General features: G+C 32.9%; 1 protein-coding gene across 1 annotated transcript in view; it reads left to right on the forward strand.

Annotated features, from left to right (window-relative positions):
* SUN3 (Sad1 and UNC84 domain containing 3) overlaps positions 1-16796 on the forward strand; it is a 53246-nt gene that overhangs the window by 18608 nt on the left and 17842 nt on the right. Inside the window, exons 5-6 of the mRNA XM_051984476.1 lie at positions 6439-6479; positions 11570-11741. Coding sequence (XP_051840436.1) covers positions 6439-6479; positions 11570-11741 — 213 coding nt within the window. The remainder of the gene's footprint in view (positions 1-6438; positions 6480-11569; positions 11742-16796) is intronic.

Here is a 16796-nt window from a genome sequence, read left to right on the forward strand (position 1 = left end):
ATTTTTTCTCCTTCATTCTCTGTCCCTGTATTCCCCCTTACAACCTTAGATGTATAAGTTTAGGCAATCATTTATAAAATAATCAAGCTAGAAGGGTATTTTTCATTTTATGAGGGAGAACATTGAAGTGGAAAAAAGTAACTTGCTCAAGATTAGTAGAAGAATAGAAGCCTGAACCCAGATTGCCTGGATCTTCTGAATCCGATTCTAGAACGCTCCTCCCTTTGTATTCTCCCTGCTGTCCATAGTTAAAATAAGTTGAAATGTTTGTGTAAAGATATTAGATAAAGCATATCACAAAGAAGCCCAATTGTTGTGTTTTTAATGAAATACTTCAAGCAAAGCTCTTGGCTTTAAATCTGTTTATTCAAAGTGGCTTGCATTTGTGTGAAATTTCCTTTTATATGATGTTATATATATATATATATATATAATGTGCTATGGAAGATAGAAAGATAGGAGATAGAAAACTAGCTATCCTGGGAGATCTTTTCCAAGAATGATAATATTGATCTGTTTACTTTCTCCAAGACTATAGGTGGAAAGAGAGTTCTCTATACCAGTGAAATCACAGAATTAGGCCAAACTAATTCCAGAGATCTAATTTCTGAGGAAATAAGATCTTTTACTAGCCTGTATCTTTGTTAGTTACAGAAAATCCATGTAATAATCTTCTTGTCAATACAGTATTTAAGAGGCCAGCTGAAAAAGTTTTCTGGAATTCTAAATTTATCCATTTGGCACTTTGGAAAAGTTGAAGTAGCCATATTGAAGACTATTTTATCGTAAGGGAAAGTTTTTCTTTACATTATTTTGTCTTAAGAAGCATTATAAGTATATAAAATGAACAAGGAGGTGCAACTAAAGAGTTATCTGATTTCTCTGATTCTGTGTGTTATATTCTCCATAATAAAATTAGTTATCAATTCTTTTATTTATTCAATTTTTTTCCTAGGGACATGATATATTTAGAAACTTTAAAGAGAATTAGCAAAAAACCTCTTGAAACAATAGTTTGTGTAAAGTACCCAGATATACAAATTAATAGTATTTATGAATTATAACAGTGGCAGAATTCATGAAGAATATAAAAATGGAAATGCCACTCAAAATAACTACAAAATTACAAAAATGTTTTGACTCCTAAATAATGATGTTCACTCCTAAACATTTGACTCCTAAACTTCTAAAAAATCTACTAGTATTCCCTAGTTTGTTTTTTAAAATATTTTTATTTTCCTCGTTTAAATGTAAAACAATTTTTTTATATTTGTTTAAAAAAATTTGAGTTCCAGACAATTTTCAGATGAAGAAATTAAAACCATTTCTAGTCATAAGAAAAGGTACTCTAAATCACTATTGATCAGAGAAATGCAAATTTAAACAACTCTGAAATATCACAATATATCTCTCAGATTGGCTAAGATGACTGGAAAAGAATAACAAATGTTGGAGGGGATGTGGGAAATCTGGGACACTAATACATTTGTTGATAAGATTTGTGAACTGATCCAATCATTCTGGAGAACAATTTGGAACTATGCCCACAGTTATCAAACTGTGCATACCCTTTGGTCTAGCAGTGTTTCTACTGGGCTTATAGCTTTCTTAAAGGAGAAAAAGGGAACCACATGTGCAAAAAATGTTTGTGGCAATCCTTTTTGTAGTGGCTAGAAGCTGGAAAACTGAGCGGAGCTCATCATTTGGAGAATGGCTGAATAAGTTATGTGATATAAATGATACAGAATATTATTATTCTGTTAGAAACAATCAGCAGGATGGTTTCAGAAAGACTTGGAGAGACTTATATGAACTGATACTAAATGAAATGAGCAGAAGCAGGAGATCACTGTACATGGCAACAACAATATTATATTATGATCAATTCTGATGGGCATGGCTCTCTTCAACAATGAGATGATTCAGACCAGTTCCAATGATCTTATGATGACGAGAGCTACTTACAGCCAAAGTGAGGACTGTGGGAACTGAGTGTAGTTCACAATATAACATTTTTACTCTTTTTGTTGTTGTTTGCTTGCGTTTTATTTTTCTCATTTTTTCCTGATTTGATTTTTTCACGTGCTGTAAGATGATTGTATAAATATGTATGTATATATTGGATTTAATATATATTTCTACCATGTTTAACATATATTGGATTACTTGCCATCTTGGAGAGGGGGTGGGGAAATTGGAACACAAAGTTTTGCAAGGGTTAATGTTGAAAAATTATCCATGCATATGTTTTGAAAATAAAAAGCTTTAATAAAAATAAAAATAAAAATTTAAGTTGCAGATTCTCCCCTTCTCCCCACATTGAGAAGGTCTATGTGAAGTTGTGCAAAGCTTTTCCATAAAAGTTATATTGCAAAAGAAAATATAAATCTCCCCCCTCCAAAAAAAAATCCTCAAGAAAAAAAAAGTTAAAAAAAACTATTCTTTAGTCTGTATTCAGACACAATCAGTTCTTTTTGTGGATAAAATTTTTCATCATAAATCCTTCAGAGTCATCTTGGATCATTAAATTGCTGAGAATAGCAAAGTCGTTAATAGTTGATTATCCCACAATTACTGTATATACAGTATATTTCACTTTACTTGAACTCTTAGAAGACTTTCCAGGTTTTTCTGTTAGTATCTTGCTCATCATTTCTTACAGAACAGTAATATTCCTTCATAATCACATCCCATAATTTTTTTCAATCATTCTCCAATTGATGGGTATTTCATCAGTTTCCAATCCTTTGCTCTAAAAAAAGAGCTACTATAAATATTTTTATATGTATAGGTTCTTTTCTTTTTAAAAAATTCTCTTTGGGGATTCAGTCCTAATAGTGGTATTATTACAACAAAGGATATGCATAATTTTATACTCTTTGGACATAGATCATATTTTTTGTTCATTTATCAATTGGAAAATGGTTCTTTTATATATATATATATATTTAGTTAATGCAGAAAAGTAGATGATATGGCAATGTAATTAGGGGAATTTGCTATTTGATTAATTAGCCTCAAAGAGCTAAATTTATAGAAGCTTCTTTTAGAGCTCTATTTCTTTTTTCACTTATTTTTTCTCTTTGACTTAGATGAAAACATTTCATATACTTTTCAAATAATTAGATGACATTAATTTAAGAAAAAGTTGATATATTAAATTTGTTTTTTAATTAGCATTCCAAAAGATCTCAATATGCTAGAATGATGGGTTAAATCAGAGATGTAATTGAATAGGGATAGGAGCAAAGTCCTAAATTTAAGGTTTCAAAAAGATAAGATGGGAGAGAGAGATACAAAAATTTGGGAGTTTTAACTCAATGAGTCAACAATATGATGTGGCATCCAAAAAACTATTGTAGTCTTAAACTTAACACAGCTTACAACTTCTTTGGGCTTCAGTTGCCTTGTTTTTTAAATGTAAGGATTAATTTAAGTGATTTTGAAAGTTTCTTTCTAGCTCTAAATCTATGAGTTAAAAGAAATTGAAAAGAAATTTTCAAAGCAAGAGAGGTGATGTCTTGCAGCATTCTTTGATGATCAGACCATATCTGAAATACTGTATTTAATCACAAGTATCCAGTTTAAAGTAGACATTGACAAGCAAGTTATTTGTACAGAGAAAGGGGATCAAAATGTTTAGATGAATTTGCAAACAATGGCATTTGAAAATGGTTGAAAGAACTGGGGATGGTTAGCTTGAAGAAAAGAAATTATGCAAATCACTGGTTGGTTGTTTGGTTTTTCACAGATTAGAAAGAGTTTTCACAAGGAAAAAGGCTTAAATTTATTCCATTTGGCTCCACATAAGAAAGAAAAGTTTTAACAAAGGAAATTTTAGCTCAAAATGACAGTTTTCTAACATTTTGGGATCTTCAAAATTAAATGAGATACCTTCATTAGTAATTGAGTTTCCATTCAATAGGGGTATTCAAGTAGACTGGATAACCAATTCAAAATAGAAGAAATTCATGGTTTTGGCAGTAATTGGACTAAATTGGACTAAAATCTTCTAACATAAGACAATCATAGATTCTTAGATTCTATAAATATGGTATGAATATTTTCTGTACAACAATTTGTTGTAACAAGATTTGATTAAGATATTGAAAAATACCATATGAATTACTAAATAACCATACATAGATTTTTGTTAAATATGAGTCAAGGCATATCCCTTGAAAAAATAATTACATTTCAGTACATCCTCTCCTCAAACTTGAGAACCTTGTCTCATATTTCACAAAAATTTGAGCCCGTTTTCAGAGGACTTCCTCATCTTGCATCATTTAGATACCTTCTGCCATTATCGCCTTCACTTCTATCTCACTTGAAACATGAGATTGCCAAGGCAAATCACTCTGTGACTTCATTTTATCCTATTTTCTCTAAATAACCATCTTTATCATCTCTAATCATTCTCTTATCTACTAACTGCCTCCCTACTGCCTACAAACATGCCCATATCACCCCTATTCTCAAAAAACTCTCAGTTGATCTATCCTTTCCTATTAGCTATTATTTTATATTTCTCCTCACTTTTGTGGCTAACCTCCTTGTGAAGATCATCTTTCTTTTCTCTCTCAAGTCAATTCTCTGCATTCTAGCTTCTAATGTCATTATTAAACTAAAACTGCTCTCTCCAACATTATCAATGATCTTAAATAATAATCATCTTTCTTAGTCTGTGGGCAGTTTTTGACATTGTTGCTCATTCTCTTCTTTGATACTTCCCCAAGTTTTTGTGATAATGCTCTCTTATGGTTCTCTTCTTATCTGTCTGGCCAGTCTTTCTCAGTCTTCTTTGCTAAATTTTCATTGAAGTCATTTTCACCAACCATAAGTATTCCAGAGGGCTCTGTGCTGTGCATTTTCTTCTCTCTTTATACTATTTTACTTGGTAATCTCATCAGCTCCCATGGCTTCAATTATTATCCCTATAGTGAAGTTTTCAGTTCTACTTATCCAGTCCTAACCTCTCCTGCCCTCCAATCTCACAATTTTAACTGCCTATTAAACATCTCAAATTGGATATTATAGACATATTAAACTCAACATGCCCCAATTTATATTCCTTATGTTTTCCTTTCAAGCCTTTCAACCATTCTCTTACTCTCCTAGGCCCAGAACCTAGTTGTCATCTTGGACTCTTCCATCTTTCACACACCTAATATCCAAACATTTGGCCAAGTGCTATCAGTTCTTGTAACCTCATTTATGTATCTCTCCTCCTCTTCTCTGACTCTGAAACTCCACCCCAGTTTAGGCCTTCATCACCTTCTGCCTGGGCAATTGCAATGATTTAAGTGCTAGTTATTCTCCTTGCCACCCGTCTCCCCACTCCAATCTATCCTCCACTCAGTTGTCAAAGTGATCTTCCTAAATCTGCTCCTTTCATTTCCATATTCAATAAACTTTATTGGCTCCCTATTACCTCAAATATCAAATATAAGATCTTCTGTTTAGCATTCAAAGCCCTTTAGAGCTTCACTCTCTCTTCCTTTTCTGGACTTCCTACTTTCATAGCATACTCTCATCAGGCATTTTGTGATAAAGTAGCACTAGTCTCCTTGATTTTGTTACTACATGATACTCTTATCTTCTAGCTCCAGAATTTTCACTGATTGTCTCTCATGCCTGCAGTGGAAAATCTCATTTCTGTTTCTCAGCTTCCCTAGCTTCCTTCAAGTCTTTGATGAAGTCCTACTTGCTATGAGAAACTTTTCCTAGTCCTCCATAATCTTAATTGTTGTTTGTCCTTTGTTCTTAAAGAGGACCAAGACATCAGGGAGGTGATGCCATGACATGCAATTGGATTTAAGTGAGGGAGGGCTGTGCAAGGTCACCTGCCTCACTTCTCTCCAGAGCCAGCTAGCTCCAGTGGCCAGATTTATAGCAGTATGAATGGAGATGGCTCTGGATGAAATACCTATCCTCTGAATAGTACCTCAACTTATCCTATAACTATTTGGTTCATACACAGTTGTTTGTATGTTTTACTCCAATTAGAATGTGAGTTCCTTTAAACAAAAAAGGAACTTTTGTCTTTCTATGCCTTTCTGGCTAGTCTCTGTGACTAGTACAATGTCTAGTACATAGTTAAAATTTAATAAACAATAGCTGACTTCTAGTGGGACAATAATAATTTCATATAGCAAAATTCTGTTAAGTCCTATAAGACTGCTATGTAGCCTTTCTACTGAATAATATTACAAATTCCCTACCCCTTATTTTTTTTATTCTTTCAATATTGGTAGCTATAATTTTCACCTGTCTTAAATATATATTCTTCATAATAGCATAGAAACCCTGGAACAGGATAGATGTAGCAAAAGTTTATCATTGATGTGGATTTCATGCAAACACATTTTTGTAAATAATTAGCTCTGAATGGGGAGATTTCACTGTCGTTTGATCAACCTGCTTTTTTTCTTATAGACGAGAATTCGTTTGTCTAAAAGCAAAATGGAACTTCTAAAGTGAGTAATATTAGTTATTGTTGGTCCTGTTAAATAGTATCTTTGGGTTGATTTATGGGATACATATGTATTTAATAGTAAAATATATTTAATTTCCAAATATTTTCCTCTATGCCAACCAAGATCATATTTTTTCTTTCTTTCACACTTAAAAAAATTAATTAATTATAATCTTTTACTTGGAAGGAATCCTGGTGACTAGTTCAAACCCCTCATTTGAAAGAAGAGGAAATCAAAATCCAGAGTGAGTTGGTCATATTCACATAGTAAAGCAGTAATAAAACCTGGAAGAAAACCCAGATCTTACCTCTACAACATAATCTTAGTATAGTTACTCCTCAAATTAAAAGCATTTAAGACTGTTCTATTCATACAAATGGCATATTGCACATTATCCCATTTCCACATCCCTGAGACCCCTTTGTCTCCATCATCCTGCTCATTTCATGGAGCAAAGAAGTTGCCTGGATCAGGGGCATCTGAGAGGCCTGCAATGGGTGGTTGACTGATCCAAAGTGCCTCACTCATCTCCCTTCTCTTTAGAGGGATCTTGCACATGTTTTCTTCTACTTCATCAGCTAACTTCATTTTATCTCACATATACATATACATTTTCTTTTATTCCTTCCTTCCTCTCTTCTACTTAAGAAAAACCTCTCAACTTTTCCCTACTTCACTACTTTCTTCTCTTTTCATTCTACTTATTGCTTAAAAATGTCATAAACTATACCTAATAACTCCCTTTCCCCAATATACACAAAACCCAGCACAAAGTATATTTTATACATACAATAGTGGTGTTGTCAAAATAGAACTTCCATTAGAAGCAGGAAAAGCAACATAGCAGATATCTGTGACTTAGAGACTTAGAGACAAAGTAGACTATGGGAACAGACACAAGTGTAGAACTGGGCTAATGCCCAGTACTAGACTTACCGGATGGTAAGTCTTCTAGCAGGGAGGTAGAGCATATTTTCAGGAGAATCATTCAGCAAATCAAAGCACAGCTCCACCTATCTAATTCACATCAGGGAGACCTGATAATTAGTGAGGAACAATAGAATTTGGAGTTTTCAGATGGGTCTTTGTGTCTAGAGATAATGGGAAGGGGAAAGTACTGAGGTACTGGGCCGGCAAGGTTTCAGGAACAAGTAAAGAAGATATAAGAGCTCAGTTAATGGAATTGAACACAAAGAACAAGAGTCCAAGTTTTGGAATCAGGATTCAAGGTCAGAACAAGACCAAAAGTAATAAGACTGAACTTTGGATCCAAGGTTCCCTATATTTCCCCTGTTATAAGTCAAATTAGTTCTAAACACTGGGAACAGGTTGTGTATGAAAGTAGGGGATAAGTGTTACCAACTAGCTATATCAAAGGTAAGAAAAAAGAATTTAAAAAAAATTTTTTTAATGTTTAATGCAGTTACATTCAAAACAATTTTTTTTTTTACATTTGTTTCTAAGGTTTTTGAGTTCTATGTTCTCTCCCTTATCCCCACCCACAATTAAGAAACCAAATGTGAAGGTATGCAAAACATTTCATAAAAGTCAAGTTGTGAAAGAAAACATGGATCTCCCACCATAATGAAAATAAAAATCCTTAAGAAAAATTAAGTTCATATGAGATAGAGACACACACAGACACAGAGAGAGAAGGAAGGAGAGAGAATACTTCAATCTGTATTCAAACACAATCAATTTTTTCTCTGGATAAGGGTAGGAGTTTTCATTTTTTACATTAGTCCTTCAGAGTAGTCATGGATGCTTGGTCTACTGAGAATAGCAAAGTCATTTATAGCTGGTCATTCCAGAACATTTCTATATTTTACATATAATACATTTCACTTTGTTCATGGAGGACTTTCCAGATTATTTTTTTTTACTTAGAGTAGCCGGCTCATAATTTCCCCTAATATTCTATGACAATCACATACCACCATTTTATTCAGCCATTCCTCAATTGATGGGCATCCCCTCAATTTCTACATTTTTTTTGCCCTGAGAAGAGAGCCTCTATGAATATTTTTGTACATATAGATCATTTTCCTTTTGTTTTTGTTTTTTTTTTCAAATCATTTTTGGTATTCATTTCTAGTAGTGGCATTGTTAAGTCAAAGAATATGCATGAATTTGTAGCCCTTTGGACACTGATCATATCTTTTGATAATTTATCAATTGGAGCATGGTTCTTATTTTTTTAATATAAATTTGACTCATTTTCTTCTATGTTTGAGAAATTGCTTTGAAAACTTTTTTTTTTTACTATTGCTAAATGTATTTCTTCCCCATTTATTCTCCCTTTCCTTTCACCCTGTTCCTCCTCAAAAGTATTTTGCTACTATTTTCTCCCCAATATGCCCTTCTTTTTTTTATCATACTCCCCACCCTTCTCATATCCCATTCCCTTCCTATTTTCCTGCAAGGTAAGATAGATTTCTACACCCCTATTGAGTATATATTCCTATTTGAGCCAATTATGATGAGAGTAAGGTTCACTTACTTCCCTTCTTCTCCCCTTCTTTCCCTCTACTGTAAAAGTTTTTCTTGCTTCTTTTTTTATGGCAGATCATTTGGACCATTACACTTCTCCCTTTACCTTTCAGTATATTCTTCTCTCCTTAATTTTATCATTTAAAAAAAAGACATTATTCCTTTATAATCAACTACATCTGTACCCTCCATTTACATATAATCCTTCTAACTGCCATAATAATGAGAAAGTTCTAATGAGTTATAAATATCATCCTTCCATGTAGAAATATAAACAGGTAAATCTTATGAAGTCCCCTATGATATCACTTTCCTGATTACCTCCTCATGTTTCTCCAGAGTCCTGTATTTGAAAATCAGGTTTTCCATTTAGCTGGTAAAAACCATAAATTTATTACATGTAATAAAAAATTATCGAGCTCTAAAGTTCTTGAAAATGCCTCAAAGTGCAATTTTGAATCTCTATGAAAGTTTCTATCTCTTGATCCTTCTGTAATCACACCTACCTTTCCTCAAGAATCAGTATTTACAATAAATTTTTTAAAAATTAAATTCAGTTTTACTGGTTTTTTCTGTTAATAGAATTTATGGCAGTATTTTTTTCTATTGTTCTTCATTGCAAATATGCAACATTTTAGATATGTTAAGGATTAAGCAAACTATTGTCAACCTAACCATTAAAGCCATTTCCCAAAATATAGGCTTCCAAACAAATTTTTCAAGCATAGCTTATTGGTAAATCATGGAATATTTGGACATTTCTGCATGTTTTTAGAAAGAGTTCACTTAAGTATTGAGTTATATTTTGAGGAATATTCATTACATTGAGATGATGTTAATCAAAATAATATTGAATTTCCTGATTGCCTTGCATTATTAGTTCAGTAGAAATAATCTGTTACCTTCTCTTCCAGATATATGATTCTATGATATTCTAAATATGTCTGTAACTGGCTACCTCAATTACTTTGAGCATTATACAAATGATTTTCAAACAACTGTTAAATAATATACTCTGTTCAAGAACTATAGGTTGAACCTGATCCTGACAACAGGAGAATATGGGATGAAAGAATATTGAGGAGACAATGAAGATTTGTAATCAATACCAGAAAGGCTAGATATTAATGGTATAAGGCAGTTGTCTTCATATTTGAAGGATAGCTTGTAACAATGCTCTACATTTGCATAGCTTTAAACTTGGATAACATGTTAACTCATTTCATCTTTCCAATATATCTATATTATGGGTAAAATATTATTATTCTACTTAGAGAGAAACTGAGACACAGGTAAATGGATAGCCTAAGGTCACATGATGAATCAGTGTAGAGAGGGTCAGATCTTAGAGCCATGTATCCCAGTTGAGTACTTCTACTTCAGACCTGAGTCACTGTGCAGGACAAAAATTTGTCTTTTTCTATTTTATAACACTATATATTATTAAAGTCTTGCATTAGAGAGATGTAATGTGATCCTATAGAATAATGAAATTCCAAAAATAGAAGAAAGCCTACTTATTATATGGTCCAGCCATTTTTTAACATTAAATTTAAAGCAGCACTTTTTTCTTTTGTACAAAGAGAATTATTAGTATCTAGAGACAGGTACTTATTGAAAGTTGTTTTCCTCAAAAGAATAATAATGTTTATAAAGGGAATCACACTATTTAGTCTATTGGAAAGATTCACAAGTTAGTCAGAATCTTAGGCTTGACTCCCAATTCCTTTAAATGTTAAGTAGTTGGGGAAAAAATGTCATATAAAAATAATCATTTTAATTTGTAATCTCCTGGGATTGGAACATCCCCTACTCGCATGCAAATTATAAGACATTTATAATTTAGTCTTAGTTGTCAGAGAATCAGAGATGGTAAGTGGGATTACTCACAGTCACAAAGCCTATCAAAGGCATTGTCAAAGGCTCCTGAAGGGCAAACGTAAAATGTAACATTTGAACCTGGATATTTCTGGCTCTCTTCTCACTCACAACAATATGCTCCTCTCTACTTAACTCCTAGTTCTTAATAAAACATAACAATTTAACATTTTGTTTTGTTCTATGATGAACATGGAAGAGAACATCCCCACCTTTTAAATGAATTTTAGACTTTTCAACTAGAGGGAATCTTTAGAAGCAAGTTAATTTAAACTTCTTCACTTTATACAGGAAAAAATTGAGGCACAGAAAAGTTGTGGCTTTTCTAGTTATATAGCTAGTTAGTGGCAGAGCTGAGAGTTAGATTTAGATATCTCAAATTCTCTTTTCATTATATTGTGCTACTAAGAACAGGAAAATGAAGGGAAAGTGCTTAAGAGCACACCAACAGTAGCATCTGTCAGAGCTATAGTGTCTTAGAACTTAATTCTTAAGGCAATTAATTACCCATTTGTTCTCTATTCTCTTCTCTCTCTGAAACATCTTTACTATGTTAATACTTATATTGTAACTATTATATTAATATTATTTGTACACATATTAAGTACTTTGATGGCCTTTTTGAAACTCAACAATAGTTATTTAGGGAAATAAGAAAATGTGGGTGATCTTTTACAAAGACCCTTTCTCCTTCTTAATCAATTTTCCATTTTTTTTAACAGGAAGGAAAGGCACTATTTGGAAAACAATTCCCAAGAAATCCTATCCCTGATTAAACAGATAAATATCCTGAAGGCTATAATTAAAGATATAAAAAACGAATTGGACAACTCCATTCTGAATGCTAATGCAGATGCCTTTGGAGAACAGGATGACTCATATATTTCTGATGAGGCAAGAAAGGATTTGGGGTTCTGTTTGTTATTTTTAAAAAATTATTCTGTGTATGAAATAATTGTATTAATGCCAGATTAGGTTTGTCTTTGTCTCCATTTCCTCCTCAACTTAGCCCTTGCACAAGCTTTTTCCTTAACCCTAGAAGATTATTCTCAGTTTCTTAAAACTTAGTAGTAAGGCTGATTCCTGCCTAAATAAATGGTTAATTTTTGTTTGTTTGTTTTTGTTTTTTGTTTTTAACTGATTTTTTTTATTTTTTTATATTTTTTTAATTATAGCTTTTTATATACAAAACATATGCATGGGTAATTTTTCAACATAGACCCTTGCAAAAATTTCTGTTTCAACTTTTCCCCTCTTTCCCTCCACCTCTTCCCCTAGATGACAGGTACTCTCATACATGTTAAATATGTTAAAGTATATGTTAAATACAGTATATGCATACATATTTACACAGTTATCTTGCTGCACAAGAAAAAAATCAGATTTAGAAAGAAGGTAAAAATAATCTGAGAAGAAAAAACAAAAATGCAAGCAAACAATAACAGAGTGGAAATGCTATGTTGTGGTCCATACTCATTTCTCAGTGTTCTTTCTCTGGGTGTAGCTGATTCTGTTCATTACTGATCAATTGGAACTGATTTGGATCCTCTCATTGTTGAAGATAGCCATGTCCATCAGAATTGATCATCATATAGTATTGTTGTTGAAGTATATAATGATCTCCTGGTTCTGCTCATTTCACTTAGCATCAGTTCATGTAAGTCTCTCCAATCCTCTCTGTATTCATCCTACTGGTCGTTTCTTACAGAACAATAATATTCCATAACATTCATATACCACAATTTATTCAGCCATTCTCCAATTGGTGGGCATCCATTCAATTTCCAGTTTCTAGCCACTATGAAAAGGGCTGCCACAAACATTTCTGCACATACGGGTCCTTTTCCCTTCTTCAATATACCTTTGGGGGATATAAGCCCAGTAGTAACACTGCTGGATCAAAGGGTATGCACAATTTGATAACATTTTGAGTACAGTTCCAAATTGCTCTCCAGAATGGTTGGAGCCATTCACAATTCCACCAACAATCCATCAGTGTCCCAGTTTTCCCACATCCCCACTAACATTTGTCTTCATCTTTTCCTGTCATCTTAGCCATCTGAGAGTTGTGTAGTGGTATCTCAGAGTTGTCTTAATTTGCATTTCTCTGATCAATAGTGATTCGGAACACCTTTTCATATGACTAGAAATAGTTCCAATTTCTTTAACCGAAAATTGATTGTTCATATCCTTTGACAATTTATCAATTGGAGAATGGCTTGATTTCTTAAAGAATCAATTCTCCATATATTTTGGAAATGAGGCTTTATCTCAGGACCTTTAGTTGTAAAAATGTTTTCCCAGTTTGTTGCTTCCCTTCTAATCCTGTCCCCATTAGTTTTGTTTGTTCAAACACTTTTTAACTAAATATAATCAAAATTTTCTATTTTGTGAATAATGACCTCTAGCTCTTCTTTGATCACAAATTCCTTCATCCTCCACAGGTCTGAGAGTTAAATTATCCTATGTTCTTCTAATTTATTTATCGTCTCATTCTTTATGACTAGATCATGAACCCATTTTGATCTTATCTTGGTGCACGGTGTTAAGTGTGGGTCAATACCTAGTTTCTGCCATACTAATTTCCAATTTTCCCAGCAGTTTTTGTTAAATAATGAATTCTTATCCCAAAAATTGGAGTCTTTGGGTTTTTCAAACACTAGATTGCTATAATTATTAATTATTTTATCCTAATATATTCCACTGATCAACTAGTCTATTTCTTAGCCAATACCAATGGTTTTGGTGACTGCTGCTTTGTTATATAGTTTTAGATCTGGTTCAGCAGGGCCATCTTCATTTGATTTTTTTTTTCATTAGTTCCTTTGAAATTCTTGACCTTTTGTTCTTCCAGATGAATTTTGTTGTTATTTTTTCTAGATCAATAAAATAGTTTCTTGGGAGTTTGATTGGTATAGCACTAAATAAATAGATCACTTAAGGTAGTATTGTCATCTTTATTATATTCGCTTAACCTATCCAAGAGCACTTAATATTTTTCCACTTGTGCAGATCTGACTTTATTTGTGTGGAAAGTGGTTTGTAGTTTTCCTCATATAGTACCTGACTTTCCCATGGCAGATAAGATTCCCAAATATTTTATACTATCAGCAGTTATTTTAAATGGAATTTCTCTTTGTATTTCTTGCTGTTGGATTTTTGTTAGTAATGTATAAAAATGTTGAGGAGTTCTGTGGATTTATTTTGTATTTTGCAACTTTGCTAAAGTTGTAGATTATTTCTAATAGCTTTTTTAGTAGAATCTCTGGGGTTTTCTAAGTATACCATCATATTATCTGCAAAGAGTGATAATTTGGTTTCTTCATTACCTAATTCCTTTAATCTCTTTTTCATCTCTTATTGCCAAAGCTAGCATTTCTAATACAATATTGAATAGTAATGATGATAGTGGGCAACCTTTTTTCACCCCTGATCTTATTGGGAATAGTGCCAGTTTATCCCCATTACATATGATGCTTGCTGATGGTTTTAAATAGATGCTACTGACTATTTTAAGGAAAAGTCCATTTATTCCTATACTCTCTAGTGTTTTTAATAGGAATGGGTGTTGGATTTTATTAAATGCTTTTTCTGCATCTATTGAGATAATCATATATGATTTTTGTTAATTTATTGATATAGTCAATTATGCTAATAGTTTTCCTAAGATTGAACCAACCCTGCAATTCCTGGTATAAATCCTACTTGGTCATGGTGTATTATCTTGGAGATGATTTTCTGTAATCTTTTCCCTATATTTTATTTAAGATTTTTGCATCAATTTTCATTAGGGAAATTGGTCTATAATTTTCTTTGTCCGTTTTTGCCCTACTTGGTTTAGGTTAGGTATCAGTACCATGTCTGAGTCATAAAAGGAATTTGGTAGGACTCCTTCATTCCCTATTTTTTCAAATAGTTTATATAGCATTGGAGTTAATTGTTCTTTAAATGTTTGGTAGAATTCACATGTAAATCCATCTGGTCCTGGGGATTTTTTTCTTAGGAAGTTGATTAATAGCTTGTTCTATTTCTTTTTCTAAAATGGGACTATTTAACCAATTTACTTCTCCCTCTGTTAATCTGGGCAACCTTTATTTTTGAAGGTATTCATCCATTTCATTTATCAAATTTATTGGCATACAGTTGGGCAAATTAATTTTTGCTCTAATTTCCTCTTCATTAGTGGAAAATTCTCCCTTTTCATTTTTAAGACTAACAATTTGATTTTCCTCTTTCCTTTATTATACATATATAATAAATATATATATTCATATATTATAAATATATTATTTATATTTATGTGTATGTAATAAATATAAATTATAAATATATATAAATAAATATATTTATAATATATAATTGTTAGGATTCTTAAAAGGTGCTAAGTAAGTGGAATTGAGGAGACAGTGATTAAATCTAGTTTAGCATTGATTTAATCCTACAACAAATAATGGTTTCCTAGTGATATAATGATTGATGTATACTCAGTGTACAGCATATAATCAAAAAGCTCTCAGGGCCAGAGACAGAAGCCCACTAGAAGCTCTTGGAGGAGGAGACAGATTCATTCCATCTTCCACCTTTGTGCTGACTGGAAACTGAAGCACATACCTTTGGATTCAGAGAGAGCTAAAGGCAGAAGCTGGCAGAAGCAAAGGACTAGCGGCAGGAGCTCTCAGAACCAATGAAAGAGATAGGCCTCTAAGAAAGCTAACCAAGCCCCAGGAAAAGGGACAAGACTTTGAAGGAGACAATAAAGGATTTGGACTTTAACTCCTGACTGCATTTGGGGTGATTAAATTGAACTGAAAGGAAAGGCTGCCCTCAGAAAGCCCCCCAAAAAACTGCTCCTTATATTTTAGAGAAGAATATTACATTTTGGCGCCCGAACGTGGGACCAAGAACCTTCATCTGTGACCCAGAAATTAGGGTGAGTACCACAAGGAAACTTTGTTAAAGGGCTAAAATAATAGAATTTCAGCTAAAATGGGACAGATGTTTAGAAAACAGCCCTCTTTTCCAATTCAAGGAAAATGTTTAGAAAGCATTATCAGATTTATGAAAAGCCAAGGTTTGATTATAATTTGAGAGCAAATCACTGATCTTTTAAAAACTGTACAGTACACATCTCCTTGGCTCTCTAAGGAAAAAGAATTGAATCCAGATGAGTGGAAATTAATAGGAGAGCAACTAGGTAAATACTACAATTCCAATCCAAACTCAATTTCCAAAAATACACTTTATACATACAATTTCATACAACTGGCTTTAAGAAATCATATCAGTACTAGAATAAGGAAAAAGAAGAAATGGCAAGAGGGGGAAGAGCCCAATAAACTAGGTGAAAAGGAAAAAGACTCAGATAAGAATGGAGTTAAGTATAATTTTAAGTGTGATGCTTCACAGCAGGAGAAATTAGGTCATTCCCCATCCCCTAACCTACTTCTCTCAATTAACCCTTCATGGGTGGAGGGGGAAGAAGGTGGGGGAGAGGCAGTAACACATTCAAACCCTTCATGGGTGGAGGGAGAAGGAGAGGGGAAGAAGCAGTAACAAATTCAGGACCTCCTATGAAGCAGCCTATGACAAGATTTAAAAATAAATGCATACCCTGTGATTGAAGAGCTTGACTCTTCAAATCAAAAAAAAAGGAGAAGATATACTCCTTTTGATTTGGAAAAAAATTAAGGATTTGAAAAATTTGAAAAAAGCTATTCTTTATGGGACTACATCATCTTCTGTTAAGACATTACTAGATAGTTTGGCTTATGAAATTTTAACCCCCCATGATTATAAATCCATAGCAAGAACATGTCTAGAACTTGGACAAAACTTGTTGTGGCTTTCAGAGTATCATGAATTATGTAGGATTCAAGCCCAATGCAATAAGCAAACTGGAGTTAATATACAAATCACCTTTGACCAACTAGCAGGTGAAGGTCAGTATAT

Source organism: Antechinus flavipes, chromosome 1, assembly GCF_016432865.1.
Source record: "Antechinus flavipes isolate AdamAnt ecotype Samford, QLD, Australia chromosome 1, AdamAnt_v2, whole genome shotgun sequence".
NCBI classification, from domain to species: domain Eukaryota; kingdom Metazoa; phylum Chordata; class Mammalia; order Dasyuromorphia; family Dasyuridae; genus Antechinus; species Antechinus flavipes.